Consider the following 20,156-nt stretch of genomic DNA (forward strand, 5'->3'; position numbering starts at 1 on the left):
TCTTTGACCGAACCTTTAGACTCTCCTGGTCAAAGTATTCACCAAACTGAACCTATCCAACACTTTGATAAACCTTTCCCTGTGTTCATCCTCTGCTTTGCCAGTAAGGCATCTTTAGTGTGTCATCTCAGTAGAATCATTGGATTCGATGATGATGATGATGAACCACTCTCTTATATAGTGGAAGGTAGGCCTTGTTATTTCTCTTTCCCTGAAGAAAAGACTGCACACTATCACCTGCAGCCTCCATACCAGAGACAGTTTTCCCCTGCAGTGAAATTTTTAGGCATTTGAGCTCTCCGACAACAGCAGAAGCAAATGTGAGGCCCAATGCAGTCTTACTTTTACTAAAGTGCTTAAATAAGCCACTGGCAGCTGGAGCTGTGTTAGATGTGCCTTTTGCCTCCTCTGGGCTGCTGAGTACCTGTTCATACAGACCAACACAGCTATAATAGCAGAAGTATGCACAGTTAGCCTTGTTGGGCATAGTGGCTTCACAGTGGTCAGATGTGTATTTTCGGACGCAGCAATGGTTTCAAACATGCTCTTGAACTTTCCTGACCTGCCAAAGAGGATGCCTAACTGGTGGATCCAGGAAAAAACAGTCCTGGATCAGTGAGTCTTCCCACATAAGCCAGACATGGGCAGATTGAGCCTCAACAACGCATCAGCTGCCACCTTTGTAATGTCCTGGCCTGTTGTCTCAGACACCCTGTATAGCCCAACAAATTGCTTGTGTGGGACATGGTCATGGTCCACATAGCACAGTCAGACACGCTCCTGGTTAGCACCAGAAACACCCAGAGTACCATCAACAATGTCTGAAGATTGAACAACCAGATTGATGCAGTTTGCACCATCATGCACACAGAGGTCTAATGGCTGCTTCCTCATCAGTATTGACTTTGCACCTGTGTACTTTCATGCAATGGTTGAGGCATCATCATAAGTCTTCTCACGTAAACCACACATGGACAGATTGAGCTTCAACAAAAAAACAGCTGCCTTTGTAATGCCCTGGCCTGCTGTCTCACACACTCTGTATAGCCTAACAAACTCCTTGTGTGGAACAAGGTCATGGTCCACATAGTGCAGACAGACACTCTCCTGTTCTACACCAGAAACATCCTGAGTATCATCAACAATGACAATTGAACAATGGGAAGAGACCTAATTTCAGTTGTGATGCCTTGAATTACTGTATTGGCCATGATTTTCTGAATTACAACAAATTTCAATTTCATTTATACATCTAATTACATAGAGTAAGTTAAACTTAAATATTATGTTATATAAATATTCCTGTTACCATCTCCAAAAGATGAAGCATTTTGGTATGAACTCACATTTTAATTGAACCAGGTATCTTGTATCATAAATACATGTCTCACATTTTTAACAAATCGAAACCAAAATGTTCCTTGTAATTTCTGCCCATGGTTGACCACAGAAACTAACATTATGTGTGAAACTTACAGGCTCAGATAGCTCTTAAAGCTTTGGCTTTGTGAAAGTACACCACAAATGTATTTGATTTGAATTTTTCTCTTCTGAATGTCAGCAGCAAGGCTTCTTTTGGGGGAAGGCTGCACATGTTCAGCTTGACATCTGTAACAAGGGCATATTTTGAGGCAGATGTTGCCCTCAATTATTCACATTATTCACAAGCAGCGCACACAAAAAAGACTTCATTTTCTGCTCATGACTTCTTGGAATGCATTTTTTTATGAATTATTAAGTAAAATGTCTCTATGTATACCCACTATGTGGCTACTGTATTGACTGGTAGAGATTGTTGGTTATAAGGGCTCTTCATTTTAGCTGCTTCTCTTAGTGATGTGTCAAATACTATTACATTTGAGTTGGTTTATTTCCAGTAACCTAACACGTACTCAGTCTAGAACTTTTATGGATCGATTTATGTCCAACAAAATATACGACATCATGCTAACCACAGATCTACTTATTTCAACCATGGGCAGGCTCAAAAACACCCAGCACATACAATACATTAGACATAATTGTGACATCTACGTTTATAGCCACATCTTTGGCTCTCAGGATATTTTTGTATTGAGACTTCATTTGAAATAGTTTTATATTCCAAACAGAAATAGAAAGGTGTGGAATATCAAATATCAGTTTGTATTTAAAACTACAAAGTTCTTCTGAAGAAGGCATGGCATGAAATGTCTAACTTTCATGCAAGAGATAAGAGATTGTATTCTGTCACAGGCTTGCAATTTAAATGTAATTTAGCACTAGTTTATTTGCTATAACCACAATCTTGCACTGAACGTAATCATACCACACTATAGATGCCATACATGGTGGAATTTGATATTGAATTAATACTTAACCTCTAATACAATACAATACAAAACCTCTAATTTGTCTTGCTCATACAGTACAAGTGTTCCAAGTCAGTCACCTCTTCATTTATCATAAGCAGCTACTTGTAATGCTCTTTATGTGGACTGGATTGGTTCACAAACATTACCACACAGTAAAAAGAAGAATTTTAGGCTGACACATTTATTTGTGTCAGTTGTCATGAGCTGAAACAATTAGAAAATATTTATACAACTAAAGAGGGAATGCTTTCACATAATGTTAGTAAAAATGTCTTCCTAAGGCAAAGTGGTCTATGGCTAATATAAGAGGTGGTCATGTGACAGTCACAGAGATATTAAGGAGATAATGTTATAACTTACAGTAGGTGATATTACACTGTCAGCTGCAATACAACATTATACTGGATAGACATCTTCAGAAAAACCCTGAGGCTGCTGTTCACAACTACTATTGAAATGTAGAAGTTGCTGTGCCAAAATATGCCAGTAAAAATCATAAAATCTAAATAATATCCCAAAAAATTGGCAGACCATGATGATATGGTGGGTTTTTTTACCCAATAAGGAAAGGCAGATAGAAGTCTGTTGAAGACTCGTACGACTGGTCTGAATCACTTAATTGATTTCTTTCAAACCTCAGAGATAATTTTAAGTAGGAGAAAATTGGTGAATGCCATGAATACCAAGACAGTCTGCCTGCAGGCCTCCTCTGCTGGGGATGCTTTTGGAGCTGGGGATACTTTGGGTGCTCGGGATGCTTTGGGTGCTCGGGATGCTTTGGGTGCTGGGGATGCTTTGGGAGCTGGGGATGCTTTGGGTGCAGGCTCCACTTTTAAAGCAGCTCCACTGTCAGCACAGGAAATGTAATCAAAATAAAACAAAAAGCATAAGAAGATACTTCAGCTGTCAAGATTAAAGACCACAGAACTATCAGCTGCTGTTTAATGACACTGATAGACACACCAAAACTGACTACACCTCTGGTCTATATCACTAAAACTCCATTTAATACACTTTATACTCTTAATACCCCTAGAAGAATTGAGCCAATTCACTTGGCAAACAGAATGTTTGATTAAACTTAAATGAAAGGTCCACATTTAAGAATGAAGTGAAACAAAGGTCAGCACACCCTTCATTAGTGAGGCTACATTTTTTAATTGTCTAATATTTACATACAGATACAGATGATTCTGTCCAGCTGCTCTTTACAGGAGGGGTTTGTTGCTCTACATCTGTTAAGGTGTTTTGTTGGATTCAGATCAGGGGACATACTAGGCCAAGTAATAGTTTTCACTTCTTTTCTTCTCATATGTGATTTTTGCAGTGTGTTTTCAATCATTGTCATGTTGTAAAATCCCTCTCCTGCCATCCTTCTTGAGACAGGGACTTCTCTTCACCTTCTGCACTAATGCAGCTTCATATCCAGTGTTGTGCATGAACGCGTTCATTGAACGAAAGTTCATGAACTCGTTCATAATTTTGGTGAACTTTAACGAACGAATGGTATTTCTGCCTGATGAACGATACTATGAACGCGTTCATTCTGGTGTCTGTGATCGTCACGTTCACTCTTTTTTAATTTCGTTCAATAAGGTTCAGGCAAAAAACACACCACACTAAAGTGTTGCCCAACCGTTGCGTGTGCTTCTTTGTCTGTGCCAGATTCTAACAAGTGCGAGAGCGCCACAGTTGAGTAGAGCTCAGCTTGAGTGGATCTGGCAACCAAAGGCAACTGCAGCCAGTGTCGCACTGCCTGTTGTGCCGTATTAAGCACCCCTGCCGTGAAAAGCACCCCCTCGTCGCGGGAACGCGCATGTGGAGAGGACGCTATAAACTACTACCAAACGGACATATATTACCCACAGATCTCTTATTCACGAGTAAATGTCAAAAAGGACTAAATGCTCATGTTTAATTTACTACAAATGACAACGTACACACAATAACAAAAATTATATTCTCATTCCATGTCACGTTCTGTTTAGCGTCCAGTTTTGTGTTAATGATTCATGTTTAAATGCGCTCATGGATTCCACAATAGTCATACTTTCCCACAATCACAGTCACAGATAACAAAAATCGGGTAAATGGTTATTGATGTCATTAATTAATAGCCTGCTTACTGTGTTGTCTTCCATAATATTTGTAAATATATATAATATAAACTCCTAAGTATGTGTTTGTGTGAGTGTGTGTGTGTGTGTGTATGTATGTATATATATATATATATATATATATATATTTATATATTGAAGTGTCAGTGTGTTGTTTTTTTTCTTGGTCTACTTATCATTGAATATAAACTCCTAAGTATGTGTTTATGTGAGTGTGTGTGTGTATATATATACATATATATATATATATATATATATATATATATATATATATATATATATATATATATATAAAACTAGCTTATATTAACTAGCATATATATGACATTCAAGCTAGTTTTTCCTCATGTTTTTAGAATATAATGTTGGGGTGAAAGCTGCAACTGCTACAAGTGTGGACTGAATGGAGTTTAAACAACAATGGGGGAAGGCCCTTCGATGCTAATGTAAATCCTGGTTGGATAAGGATTCAAAACTGGATGAAATCTGACACATAGTTTCAGTGTTAAACTAATGAAATAATTGCTGGCTGTGGCAACAATTTTAAAAGAGTATAGTTTGCAACGTATTGAAAAAAAGAACTGAACTAGTTCATTTTTTGGAGCTGTGAACGTAGTTCATAATTTGGAATTATGAACTATGAACTGAACTAGTTCATTTTAAAATGTGTGAACTATAAACTGAACTAGTTCATGTAGAACGTGAACTTTACCAACACTGTTCATATCAGCATACTCCCTCCTACATGTCTCACAGTCCACACTATGCAGTCACTGTGGTAGTTCTGGCCAGGTCCACGCCAAACATGTTGGACCCCATCTGATTCAAACTCATTTATTTTGGTTTCATGTGACAAAAAGAATGTGCTGCCAATTTTCACCAGGATTCTTTTTATGGTATTTGGCTAAGTTGAATCTTTCAGTTCTGTGCTGATTTATGGGCAGTGGTCCTTAGAGGTTGTCTTGAGTCTTCTGTGGTTTTTAATGTAGTGAGAAAACCAACAAACAAACAAATGAAAAAGTGTTATTTCCTTTCCTTACAGTGGAGCTGCCCTGAGGGTGGGTTAGGGGAGACCTGCCAGCAGAACCCTCTCACAAATTCTGAGGCCCATTCTGTCATTGAATATAATCCAGGGTTTTATAGAATTCAGTAGGATAGAATAAAATACAGTATACAGTATATATACACAAGGTAGACCAGCTGCGCATTGGTTCTACAGCACACAGCACTATTACTGAACCTATTTTATTGCACAAAGTGGTTACTAAACATAAAACCAGACAGCAGAGAAGGTGTTAACATAGACATAAATAGCACACGCAGCATATCCTTTGTGCATTTATTATAGCCTCCAGCCATTGTTGCTTCAGTTCCAGTCAGCTCACAAAAAAGGGAATCTTTTACAGAAAACTGCGTCCTTACACTCGGTCCGTTCCTTTTACATGAGCAGCATCTTGATTTTCATTCTTAACTGGTGAACCTATAGCCACAAGAATATGATTCCAGTTGTTGGTGTGGAGGGGTTGACTGTTAAACACCCCCTCCCCAAAAATGTCTGAGTTAATTAAATACTTAAAGTGATCCCGTTGCAGCAGAAACGATAAGTGCGTCTTCCCATTAAGAGAGACGCTGTGCCCATTTACGCATGAGGTACACCAGTGTAACTTCATTGATTATTTAAATCTCTCGACACGCTGACAGGATCAGTCAGGATCTAATGTTAATTAGTGTTCTCTGTTCTTCTACACATCCAAGAGGTCACACACACACAAGTCCAGGTCCATACGGTGTTTGGAGTAAATCAACCATCCTCCTGATAAATCCTGAGTTCCATCAGAGCTTTCTAAAAAATTCATTTCAGAAGCTAAATGTTTAATTCTGTCCCCCCTGTCCTGTCAAGTTGGTGAGTACAGTGTTTAGTGGTCAGGTCTGCTGGAGACAATTGTAACTGGCATGTGTCAACCAGGTCCATGAGCCGCACATCACGTGCCCGATTCTTTTTCTCACTCCACTATCTTTACGCACAGTATCCAGCTTGTACACAACAGTGATGGTTGCCTGTCAAGTCAGTAAGACCAATTAAAGCTAAAGTCTCACTAAATAATGAAAATAGTATAAGGACACACACAAAAAGCATGTATTCAAACACATAACATTATTTTGGAGCCAAAAGTCTAATGGAGCTCAATCTAAGAAAAAACAAAAAACAAAACAAAAGGTATATGCAGATTGTAATGACTGACCTACATACAAAAATGTCTAAGTAGCACCCTTGATTAAGTTTATTTTAACATATGGAACAAAAAAGACCTTAAACAGCTGACGAATAGATCTATCTAGCAATCTAACAATCAGATCAACACAGTCCTATCAGTCTAATTTCAAACACTTTTTATAAAGGCCTGTTCATAAAGGGAGCAGGAAGTGCTTTAATCAAGTAAAAAGCTTCCAGAGATTAATTTCACTCTATGTGTAAACTGATTTGTTCATTCATTTATCATTGTACTGTCTCACTCCTTCAGTCATTCACTAACACTTAGCCACTGTATTCCTAGTGGTGACTCACAGCCACGGTGCTTTGTGTAAGACCAGTTTAATCTACACAAGAATGCTTCACATCTATGACATTGTGTGTCCTTTTTTTATCAAAACAGATTTACTGTTTGTCACAGTCATGACAAATATAATGTTCATACCCCTCAGTGCACAATTCATGTGCCCACCCTTCACAGAAGACACACTTCACCCATTTCTCCCCAGGGACAGAAGAGGCAAAATCTTCACTGCACACAAGGCAATTCTCAGAGGACTGATTCGTTTCATTTTTCTTTTTCTTTGAACTCAAGATCTTTCTTTTTGCCTTGAGTGCCAGTTTTCTGCCTTTTCTCTTCTCTTGCTTTTTTTTATTGCCTGTTTGACTGGAATGTCTTTGAGGATGGCGCTTGCCGTCCTCCTCCTTGCCTTGGCAACACTCTTGTCCAGCCTTTGGGAAGGGCCTGACCTCAACAGGGCAGAATGCAGGAGTGGGCATAGAGGGGCCTGGAGTGGGCTCAGAGGGGTCAGCTGTAGACACGGACGCAGTGGCTAGTTGTGGCCTGTCTGCTAGAAAGGCTGTGGCAAAGTCATTTTCACTAAAGAAGAAAAATCTTCTAAAGCCTGAAATGCTATTTTCAGGGGTTGCTGTCTGTGGCAAGGCTTTGCCAACAATACCAGTTAAATCTTTGATCGTTGATTGATACCTGGATGGGTCTTCATCCATTGGTCAAAGTGCATGTTAACTCTACCCTTGAAAGTTGATACATGTGTCCAGTGGCTGGAGCTTGTGGGTGCAGTGAGGCAGGAAGGTCAGCAGCAAAATACCATGCTTCTTACAAAAAATCTGTGCAGACACTGACACATTGGACTCCTGTAATGGCTTTGTATGGTGGAAAAACTAAAAACTGCTTTTGCATCCATCCTGAAGCATTGGCTAGTCCAACATATCCAATGGGTCCGCCACAAATGATATGTGCATGGATTTTCTTCTGAGTGAAGAAAAAGAAGGGGGGATTAGAATTCTCTAGTCTTCCTCTCACACCAGATGTCAGGTCCCAATCTTTCCCAGTCTTTTTGGGGCAATTATCATTTATGTTGCTTTCATCCATATTACAGACATCTTTAGCCTCAGAACCTTCTCGTCATATGCACTGCCCAAAGTGCTTGTTGAAGCTTGAGTCCCTTGGAGCACCTTGTTCAACCCTATGTAACTGCAGAAAAGATCTGTGTCAAATTTAACCTGCATTAGACATGCCAAGACCAGTCCTGCATTTTTAGCTTTTGACAGCAACTTGCGACTTCAAGGTTTCTTGACCCTTATCACTGCTCCATAAATGAATTCTATTATCAGACTCATTTCAACTGTACATATTAATGATCAGTTAATGGCCTACTGAAATCAAACAAAGGAAGTAGAATTCCATATGTAAATGAATAAATGAATAGAAAAGGTTATTGTGCATTCATGATGGGTATTTAATATACAGTAAGGAGACACTGCATACATACATTATTACTGGGATCATCAGGGATACTGGAGGATGTAAACCACAAACTAAACAACATGTAACTACAGCAGCTACAGTGTGTCTGATTTAAGTTCAACACACAAGAGTTGCCAGATACTTTTTTGGGATTTCCAAGCTGCAGTGAGTGGAAATGAGTGTTTGAACCTTTTTGATATTCTTAGCTGCCTGCAACTTAATTTGAATTCATAAAAAAAAGAAGTTGGGAGAAAAAAAAGAACTCTACAAAGGCAGCACAATGGCTTTGTAATGTCGCAAAACAAAGCATCTCATTGTGACTTCAAAGTGTGCTGAGGTGGCAGTGGGGTAGTTGTGGCGTGTGCATGCATAGTTACAGGACTTTGTATCAGCATCTACGAATGAGTGTGTGTGTGCATGCGTGTGTGTGTGCGTGTGTGTGTGTGTGTGTGTGTGTGCGTGCGTGCGTGTGTGTGAGAGAGTTTACACACATATAAGTGTGCATTTGGCAGCAGAACAAAACGTTCTGGCAGCTCAGTGGCCCTGAGAGCATTTACTGTTGTTCCCTGTCAAAAACGTGACAGGTCACTCCACTTCCTTCAGCTCTTAGAACAAAACAGAACAAACTAGAATTTTAAAAAAGAGATAAGAAAGCAAAGAGAAAAGGGGTAAGCGTTTGTCTCACTTCTGTTTGGATTTTAAATCTTTGTGGTCCCACAATAATGAAAATGTTTGTAATAGAGACACTGATTTGACTTGAAAGAACAAGACAGGAAACAGAGGTTTAAAGTAGAATGCTGTGGACTGATATGTGTTTTTCTCTTCCTCTCTTTCATCTCAGACTACCAGTTTCCTGTCAGAGGCTCAGTTCTCTGCTGAGTCACCAGAGACCCTGGACCCTCTCTTCAAGTTCCATGAGACCATTGCCAAGGTAGGGCTGCCTTCTCTATAGCCTGTATATAGATGTCATGACTTCTAAAAGGCATCTAAGATTGTAACAATACAGTCTGATGCAGCTGTATACTTAATTAAACATACTGGTACAGTAGGCAATAATCAAAATGTTGTGCACATGTTCACAACATTACCAGAAAATGTTGCATAGTGGCTTCTGACCACCAGCAGAAGCTTTGAGAGCACTGCTGCTGAGCTACATGCTGAAGTTGAGCATTGCGTTATCTTCTTTTACTTCATTTTTATATTCATTTTGATCAAAAACATATTTCTTGATGAGAATAATTTGTGTTTGTGACTTTAAATTCGCCCCATGTATTTTTTCCCTCTTCAGACTTGCTAAAACATTTGCTTGTGTTGTTGTTACTAACATATTAAGATCTACTAAATTTGCATTATCAGAAATGTGAAAATGGACCATGAATTAATGAGCTGCTGAGTGACTGAGATGTTTGGCCTTCATGAGATGTCCACTATGCTAATATAAACAATTACAATGTATCATTTTAAATACAATAATGTGATAATTAATTAAGTTAAAGGAACAATTGACCTAAAGTGAACAGATCATCCTTATTTCTTCAGGCTGAAGTCAACAAAAACACCAGTCAACCTTTTCAGAAAGGTTCATATCAGCATTCATCTTTATGCTGTTGCCAGGCAACGGAAAAGCCAGCCGTTGTCAGTCACTTAGCAGGTTTAGCAGATGAAATTAGCAGGACCATTAAGCTAAGTAAAGTATGAAAAACCTCATCATCCATTTTAGTTGTGACATTCAAAGCTGAATACTATTCACTGATAATACGAAGCAGGCTCAGCAGGAACAATAACTGTAGAGTTTATTAGTAGTTACCACAGGAGATCTAATGGAGATGTTCCTCGGAGAAAAAGCACATTCAGTTCTCTAAAAACTTTGAATTGTGTAAAAAGAAGATTTGGAGGGTTAAAAAAACTACATTTTTCTTTGGAGTGGCCTCTCAGATGAAATACACACAGTTTACACAAGCTGTTGCCAAATTAGGATTCCTACCTCAGCCAACAGATTGGTCCTTTCTTTGTTTTTTTAATAACTCAGACTGTTAGGAGGAAAACTCTCATTGCTCATAAATGCCACCAGTTCACCACAGCTATTGCCACTGTAGGATAGCTGTCACACTTTACAAATTATATAAGCCACAGTGACATTTTCATTATTTTCTTTTATAGAGGCCTAGCTCTAAATGAAGACACTTCATTTCAGTGTGTCCTTACCTTGGCACCTCATATGAAATTACACTGAGTTTGCGAGTACCGGCGTAGCAGGAGTGCTGTGCTGCCAAAATGCACAAACTGCTAGTGAGGATAGATCAACCTGTTATTGTGGGTTCTCAAGTGTTCGACACATAAACTAACAAAGAAGACTTTATTCAGTCCTCTATTGAATGCAGCAAAAGACAGAAGTGGTTTAATATGGGTGAGCAGGATGTGTGGGAGAGAAGAGGAAAAGTTTGTACTAAACAAGCTGAACCGGCTGCCATCTGTGTATTTAGACTCCTACAGTATTCTGTCTGCACTCTACGCCTGTTTGATGTATGCATGATTCACAGTATAACTGTAAATGGACTATACGCATATACAAGCGGGGTTGTGAGCATACTCTAGCATCTCTTTTCTCTGAGTCAAAGCCCTGGCTGCATTTCACTACATATCAAATGTTGATGAAAATATGCTGAGTTCAGTCTTCACATTTCCTGAATGCTCCTCTCACTTAAACACAACCAACCAACAAAACCCTTTCACAAGTGTTTACATCCTCACTCCAAATATGTGCAATATACACTCAAAAACTAACATGTCAGCAATTTGCCAGATCACAACCACATTAAGGTACATCTATATTCAACAAACCCTACACCAAGAAACATGTTCAGTTGTTCAAAACAAAGTCTACTGAAACCTTTCTTGCTGCTATACTAAGATCAGTACATTCTGTACAGAGATGGACATGTTTGTAATTTAAAGTATACGTTTCAACATAACAACATATATGTAATTAAATTGAGAGATCACAAAGTCATTTAGGATTTCACAGTGTGTTCTGATTGAGACACCAGTTATTGTGTTAGTGTCTGCTAGAAGGATTAGCTTTTGTGTGTAAAATCAGCTGTTATACCCAGCTGTGTGTTGGTAAAATTGACAGTGTGAAGAGTTTTGAAGAGTATTGAACCATGCATGTAACTGTGTGCAAAGAAACAAAAAACAGTACTGAGCCTAAACTGATATTATATTCTAATCATGTGTAGCAGCTGCTTCAGTGTACAGTCATATCAGCAAGAAGTATGCCCCCTGTACTAAATACCTAAATGTCCTTTTAATCCAGCATCATATGACAACATTTCACATTACATAACAGCATGTTCACCAAACTGCTATCTGCCAAAGAAGTATTTTAAAACTGGTAATTGGCAGAATCCCTGTAAGTTGTGCCACTTATTAAATAAAATAGGGTTATATGCGCTGATTTTAATTTTAATGTATGAATGTATACATATTTTAAAAATTAACTTCTTTTTTTTTTCATTTAAGCACCCGCCACATACATTAAGACATGCTGGAGACAACAATCACACTGATCATGGAAGCAAAGTATTATTAAAATAGATTAAAACACACATACAGGGTTGTGGCCCTAGTCTCTAGAGAGAGAGTGTGTGTGTGTGTGTGTGTGTGTCCTCAAATCTTACTATGGCCTAGATTACAATATGCTGCATAACAAGGAGCTTATGCTTATTTGAAAATGGATGTATTGACATTAAGGTTACTGTAGTTTAATGCCAGTACTCTTGTTCAATAATAGTCTACTGGATTGAAACTGCTGACAGAAAATGTATTACAATAGTATGTATAATATATGCATGTGTGTTTACCACTTTTCAATGAATAATTAATCTGGAGAGGAGACACGTTTGCATATATCTTCCTACACTGTACTGTATACTGTAGAATCATTGTAGATGTATTACACTGTAGAAAAATACATTCAATCATAATCAAATCTAAAAGTCAGTGTTGAAGGATTCCAGGCAATGTGGATAGTTTTGACCAATCTACATGAAATGTTTTGGAAAAAATTAAATATAAGAGGTGGCTGCTGCTGACTGGACCAAGGCTTTTTTCCCACTTAGAGCATAATAAAACTAAGATGACTGTAAATCTTACACAGTTTCACAGAGATGTAAAAGTTAAAGTTGGGGTATTACAGTATGTCCACTTCTTGTCTTGACTTCTTGTCAAAGGATGTATGAAAACCACAGCAAACACACAGAAGTCATGTGTAATGTTAGTCCTTCTCACCACACAGTCTGTGATCACACACCAGCGATGATATGCCACGATGTCTCTCTTGACAAATGTATCTGTCGGCATTCACAAATGACGCCATTATAGAAATGACTCCCATCAATCAGCCGAAAGCTTGCTACACTTCTCCAAAATGGTCCCTCTTATCTCTGCAATGTTTAGTTTGCCTTGTTGAGTATACAGTAATGTGTGTCAGGAGCAGGTCTTTGAATCACAGTGACTGTCCAGAGACAGACACATAACTGAGACCATTTCCATCACCAGAGTTTCCAGAGAACTGTCTCTGAGTGTAGGGTAGTAAGTATTCAGAAATAATTTAGAAATGTTTCGTGCCATAGATTGTTTTTTTGTAAGGTTTCCTGCAGGATCAATAACTCATGCTTCATAATGACAATATACTGCATTAGTTTTAGATACCACCCACAAGTATGCCCTCAATGTCTTTCTTCATGTGCTTCACAGAGTACTAGAGAGTTCTGATCAATAACCCTTTTTTTTATTCCACTCACCTTTAGCGAAGACCAGGTAGAGTCCGAGACACACTTTTTAGGGAACAGAAGGCAAAGGAAAAAAGAAGAGCGAGTCCAGGTGACAGGGAGATTAATTGACTGAGGCAAATAAAGGCAAAAACACCTTCAGAGGAACTTCAAACTGCTGGCAGCTGAATGGCTTTCAGTGTAATACTGAGAAGACCGTTGTAAGGTCGGAAAGTTGTTGTAAATACAAGAAGGAAACATAGTTCAAGACTGACATTTTATAAATCACTGCAAGTGTTGAACACTATTTAAAGGTTGGCAATATAATGCATTTAGGAATTCAATAACTGAAACATGGAGGTATTTGGAGAGCATCACCAACCATAATCCTTAGCCTCAGCCTAAGCATGATGGGGAAAATCTATATATATTGTACCCTCTGCTCATCACATTCCACAGGTCTTTGTTAAAATCGCTAGTTGTTTCCAGACTCTTACATTTTGAGAAACTGGTTAGAGGAGTGGACTTCTCATAAAGTGATAGAGGAATGTCTGATCCACATGGAGCCATCTCAAGATAAGCCAGGCCAGACTCACAACTTCCAGGCAGGATTCCTCCATGGAGGCCGCTGCCTTCCGGCTGACTGGAAGAGGTCCTCTTCTCCTCAGGTGTTAGGTATTGAGCAGGCAGCAGTGTCTGACCCCCTGCCTGTCTTGCACCATTTTTTTCCAATTCTGCTTGATGTAGTTCTTTTGGACATTCCTCTCAGTTGCCTTTTGAGTAGAAGTACATTTTTGTCATGTTTATCCATCTCTTTCATTTTTAATATTAATATCACCTAGATGGAATAAGTATTTTCCTAGCTTCTTTGTTTTCAGTCTCCAACTTACCTTTTATCCCCATGTTTTTTCTAGTAAATGACCATAGTGTAGTTCTGAATGTTTATATAACATGCTCAATTTAATGACTTGAAATCAAATGATTTTGGTGTTTTGCTTCATTATAATTAGTATTTGTGAAGGGCTTAAGGATATATGATTGTGTTATTTTCCAGTGTTGGCACATCACAGCTACTGTACCCCAACTACTTCTGTCAGTGTGGTACATCCCGTTTGTGTGATGCTATGTGACGAGGTTGATGTGTGTTGGTATGTTTTAAATATAGCTGCTAACTTTTTCAGCACCACGGACAGCGCCTGTAATCTCTGTTTAGGGGCCATACACAAGTGTAAGAGAGACTGTCTAAACATGAAAAACTGAAGAATGAAATGACAGCAGCATAAATTGTTACATTATCCAGATTCAGTGACAGTGTTGTTTTACATGCCTCCTCATTTTTATCATCTAACCTAAAGGGCGTGTTTATTTCCAGAGTTGTGCTTAGTCGCCAGGGTGAAAGCATTGATGAAAATGCTTGTGTGTGTTTATGAAGAAGGTTGCGGCCGTGGTGGGCAAAGGAGAAATAGGGTTGTTGTTTGGCCTTAATCATCACATCCTTGAGATCAGGCCAAGTGCCAGATATGTACAGACTGTAAAAGGCAGGGAAACAGAGGAGAGCGAGAGAGGGAAGCAAAATGACAGTTACATAAAAAACAAGGCCAAGAATACACTGACACAACATGTCATGAGGAAGGGCAAATGGGAGGTGGCAGATATGTTATTCCCCATGTTAAATATTCAGATTGGGAGGGGTGGTAAAGAAAGGCAGAAATCCTGTGTGACATCTCCTCTGCCTTGTGTGGGTATGGGTGTGTGTTTTCACCACGTATCAATGACAAATCAATCTGGAGAGGAGACAAGGAAAGAAACAGAACGCATACATTTGCACATATCTTCCTGCACTCTACTGTATTTGTGTAGAGTCATTGTAATCGTAAGTAACAGAGGGTTTCATTTTCCTGTTTGATTGGATCAGATACACATATATTTTCTAGATATTTACCACATAAATTTGTGTGGACTTATGAGGATAAAATATCAAAATAGATATATAGAACATGGATATAACCAGTTGTACTAGATTTCTAGGTATGAATAGCTTACTGAAGTGAAAATGTCATCTATCAAACAAGACAAATAAACCTTCAGAGAAAGCCTGACAAATTAAACCAATTTAAAATATAGTGCATAATAATCTTGCAGTCTGTCTTTAGATCATTTCTTTTTTCCCTTGGTGAAGCTCCTGATGTACTGGTTTCAATCACTGATGCCGTCTAGGCAGAACAATTAAGATAAAGAACCTGATGATCCCTGTTGTGTGATTGGTGCATTGTACCAGCAAATAATACATTATGACAGGATACAAAAAAAGCAAAGTAAAGCATGAAAACCAAGCTCTTAAAGACAAACGCCCAACTGAATCACAGAACAGAGAGCTGTTGTTACACTGCTACCTGCAGTTAGATACTTACAACTAGAGCCTGACTGATATATCAATCAGCTGATATTATTGGCTGATATTAGCCTATCACAGATATATCGGTTTCAGAACATGTTGTCCAATATGTGCCAATATACATATATTTTTACAGGTTATATTGGTGGCATTTTATGTATATTTGATTATTTTTTGTAATTCTAGTTTTTTTATTCAATTCCCAGTGAAGTTTACTGTTTCAATGCACTGATGTCATTTTATTCTACAACAAACTTTATTGTTAAACTGTAAAATGTCATGCCCCCATTACATATATTTGTCTCAAGTGTTTGATAATCACATTGGAGGCAACATTGCAAAAATGTGTTTCTGATTTTGGGCCAATATACCTTCTTTTTTTTTTACTCCCTAATATCAGCATCAGTCTCAAACATCTACTATCGGTCAGTCTCTACCTCAAACCTTAAAGGTGACAGAAATCTGCTTCTCATTCATTTCAGTAAGAAGGCAATTCAAATTCAGTCTTTCTCAGTCCTTTTTTCCATAATTTTATCCACTCTGTCTCCCCCCTCACTCGCTCCCTTACACACACACACCACCCCACACCCACCCTTTGCTCTCTATGGAATGGTGTGTGTGCATTGTTCAAGAGGTAGCTCAGGGACTGTGCCTATGCTCTGTGTCCCTGTACTCATTTGTCAAGTGCGGTTTTGGACGCAGGTTGGTTGGGAGAGTTCAGGGTGGCAGGTGGAAACAGCAGGCGTCTCTCTCGCCTCTTGTTCTTTCTCCTCTGCTAAGCTCCCTTGGCCTCTCTCACTGTCTCAGTGGGCTTTTTTTCTATGTAGCAATTTTTTTAAGTATGATGTTTTGTATGAGTTGGCCTCCTATGGCTTGGCATGGTGAGCCTGGTACTAATGAGGCAAACGTCAGACTGCGCTGGCATGTCCTTTTACTGTTGCTGGCTTAGGCACTGCAGTATTAGTATGAGTCAAAATATATCATTCTTATATGTTACCAATTGAGAGAGACCTCACCAGAAAAAATACAGCATTGGTTGTTTGTTCAAAAACCTAAAAGATAAATGTACAATCTACAATTATGTTCTGAACCAACAGTTGAGTTGAGATCATCTGTAATCCACTTTAAGTGTAAGTGATGGAGGACAAAACCCACAGCATCATACAGCATCATACAAAACTGCATTTAAAAGTTTAAAGATAATATCTGGCTTCCACTGTCCGAATTAGTCAAATTCAGTCAAAAATATGTAAAAGTTAGTGTCTTTTTAATGTCAAAGTACCTGTTTTTGTGACTGTACTTCCACACAAAAAGATTTGAAAAGAATTTTACTAAAGAAATTGTAACTGTACAAGATATCTACTTTATGTGACTCACTCAGAATGCTGACCCCATATTGTCGTCAGATAAATTGTTAATAACATATTATCTGACATTGAGGATTGTGGATTTTGTCCCCTAATACTTAGACTGTAAGAAGTGGTCAGTATTAAAATGACATAATTACAGCAATCAAAACCTGTTTCAGTGTTTCTTATGGACAGACTTGAAAAATTGTGGACCTGCCCTTTAAATTGACCTACATTAATGGTTTCTCAGCAAGGACCTCCTGTAATAGCAAGAATAATGACCCTACAAACTATCAATGATGGGTTCTTTTAACTGTGACCATGATCTTTCCCCATTCCCCCGTTATTCAGATTATTCTATCATTTCCATCAAGATGCAGATGAATAGCAAATATTACCTCCAGGTGTTCTGGAACTGCAAAAGTTACATGCTTTCATCAGCTGTCAGTATAATAAAGTACTTCCAAGTGTTGAATACATCTAAAGGCAAACGTGTAAATAGCTGTTTTGAATGGCTACACTCCAAGGTAGAATGAAAAGCCTTCCTTCATGAAGGCGGGCAAGATGTGATGAGTCATTCCAGTGGGGATAACACACTTTTGAGTTGTCTTCTCAAAGGCATTCATTATGTTGCTTGTGTGAAGAATTTAAAAAACAAGCTTGAGAGACAGGTGAAAATGCTGCATACTCACCTGTGCACACTGTGTGAAGTAGCCATCCTTGTTGGGTTGTTACCAAATTTATACAGTATAATTAAGCACTCCCTCTTGTTACTAAAAGGTTGTGAAGGGAAGGATTCAGATACTGTACTGCAATCTGACAAGCAAGTTGTTTGAATCAGACTGATGCCTTTATCCTAATGGTGGCTATAGTTCCACACATGGAACATGTTAAGCTCATGGCCAGGTAGATCCTTAATGATTCCATTTATGCTTTTAAACAAAAATGAAGAAATGTACCACCAATACACATGAGCAGGCAGTCGGTATAGTAGAAGAGTCTCAAGGACAAAATACTGGAGGATAAAAGATGTATCCTGCCTCAGGACATTGATTTTCAAAAGGTGTTTCCCCATCCCAAGACATTCAAAGCACATTTACAAGCAATTTCCAAGTATCATTGAAATTGATTCCATGTCCTTGTCTTTGAGGGAAACACAAAATCAAATGTAAAGGGAGACAAAACAGTGAGGAAAAAAAGAGACAGGGAGAGAGGAAGGGTACATGGTAATAGAGTGAACAGACACATAGAAAGGGAGACAGGGACGGAGGTAGAATGACAAGTAGCAGATATGCCTTCAAAAATAGATGATGTGATGGAATGTCCCAGATCCTACTCACAGAGCAATTGATTGATTTTAACTGGTGGGATGTTGAATGATGAATTGTAGGTGTAAATAATTAGACCAAAGGGAGTGTAAAGGGACAAATAATGTTGTGCATAGGGGCCAGATACAGGAAGAAGAGGATCAAAATAATATATTGACGAAAAAGAGACAAAATGTTACAAAAAAACAGGAAGAAGACGACAAGTGTTAGATGCAAATGTTAGGAATAACAATTCACATACATGGTAATGAAGAAAAGCAGTTGCTCATATCTGTTGAAAAGCACAAATGGCATTAGACGTTATCAGTAAAGGATGTTAAGAATTTCTCGACTGAAAGTTGATTTTACACTGTTCTACTAATGATTTTGGCTCAAAGTATATAAGCCTGCAAGTATATAATACGTGTTGGTCTTTTCCAAGGTTATGTTGTGAAGAGAATATTGTCTTCTTCATACAATTGCAGACCTGAAATTGGACCTTTGGGAATAATTTTAAGAATCTAGGCATACTGTACATTGAACTCTAACATAGGTGAAGTTCTTGCAGCAAGATAGATACAGTAGTTTCTACAACACAGTAGTTTGGAGTCATTATGTCCAATTTAATGTACCATGTGAAGGATCTTTAGTGGAGTAGGGTTGAGCCAAATCAGATGAAAAGAGTATCCATTATAGACAGTGTACTTTTCATAAGCACAAGTATTATCCAAGTATAATCTGAAGAAAATACTTGGTAGCTGTGTCCACATTGCCAGCTACACACAAAGCTCGTCCCCTTCACAGAGCCTATACAAAGTGCACTGCTGCTGCACCCACACAACACAACCTTGCCATTGTCACAGCCACTATGTGGCTGTGACAATGGAATAAAAACTTGTGATTTCAACTGCTCCTCACCGGTTACTCATGTGTTTTGCATTATTAAGTCCATGTCCTTGTAGTCAGCCCGTGGTAAAACATAAGCATTGTCTCTGGAGTCTGTGCTGAGGGAGGAATAACTCAATGGATGTGTGTATTTCCTAGTTGCCAGTGTCCAGGAGTTGCCGATCGACCAAAGCTGCAAACATGACTGACGACTGACCCTGCTATATCAGTTTTGATTTACTGGTTTTATTTGTTTTATCTGTGTATAAAAAAAAATAGTGGTTTAAGTTGACTTTGTGTTTGTGGTTGTGAACTGGATTGAACTGAACTGTTTTGGGGTTGTTGGGAAAAGTCTTTACTGAGTGGATTGAACTCTGAAACTGTGTGACAAGTCATTCACAAGCACACACTCATGTTGAAAACTGAATTGAGTTATGGTCTATTTGTTTTTGACAGAAGTCGAAGCATTTAATATAATGGGGATGCAAAGATTTGCGTACTACAGTTTTGCTATCAATAACACCAAATTGCTTTTGTTGATACCACAATTGTAATAACTTTCTTGTGAAGTGGATTTGTTTAATGCAATTGCATCTCAGCCTTGCCCAATGCTTCTTCCATACATTTTCAAGAAGAAGGGAACATTAGAGCAGCAAACACAGATTATAGCAGAGCAAAAAGGAGGAGGGAAAACAAGCGTTTCCTTCAAGTGAGATCAAAGCTTTGGCTTGTGTGCTGATAGATTGGACTTATCTCTGTGCTGTTGCTTGTAAGTCCTAAGGGGCTTTTTCAAGATAAGATCTGCCCTCTTGAGACGCCGGGGGCCCCTTAGATTTTTCCAAAGGGTCAACTGTGAACAAACAATTTAGAGGGTTAACATCTGTAAATGTATTTCGAAACGAAAGCCCAGGGCAACGACTCTGTCAGCCTTCATGCTTCAGAGTTAGCTCTGTGTTAACCA

At 38.6% G+C, this 20,156-nt stretch overlaps 1 protein-coding gene across 1 annotated transcript in view; it reads left to right on the top strand.

Annotated features, from left to right (window-relative positions):
• LOC128361769 (inactive N-acetylated-alpha-linked acidic dipeptidase-like protein 2) overlaps positions 1-20,156 on the top strand; it is a 323,766-nt gene that overhangs the window by 238,506 nt on the left and 65,104 nt on the right. Inside the window, exon 14 of the mRNA XM_053322323.1 lies at positions 9,332-9,421. Within this exon, the coding sequence (XP_053178298.1) occupies positions 9,332-9,421 (90 nt within the window). The remainder of the gene's footprint in view (positions 1-9,331; positions 9,422-20,156) is intronic.

This window comes from Scomber japonicus, chromosome 7, assembly GCF_027409825.1.
Source record: "Scomber japonicus isolate fScoJap1 chromosome 7, fScoJap1.pri, whole genome shotgun sequence".
Lineage (NCBI taxonomy): Eukaryota > Metazoa > Chordata > Actinopteri > Scombriformes > Scombridae > Scomber > Scomber japonicus.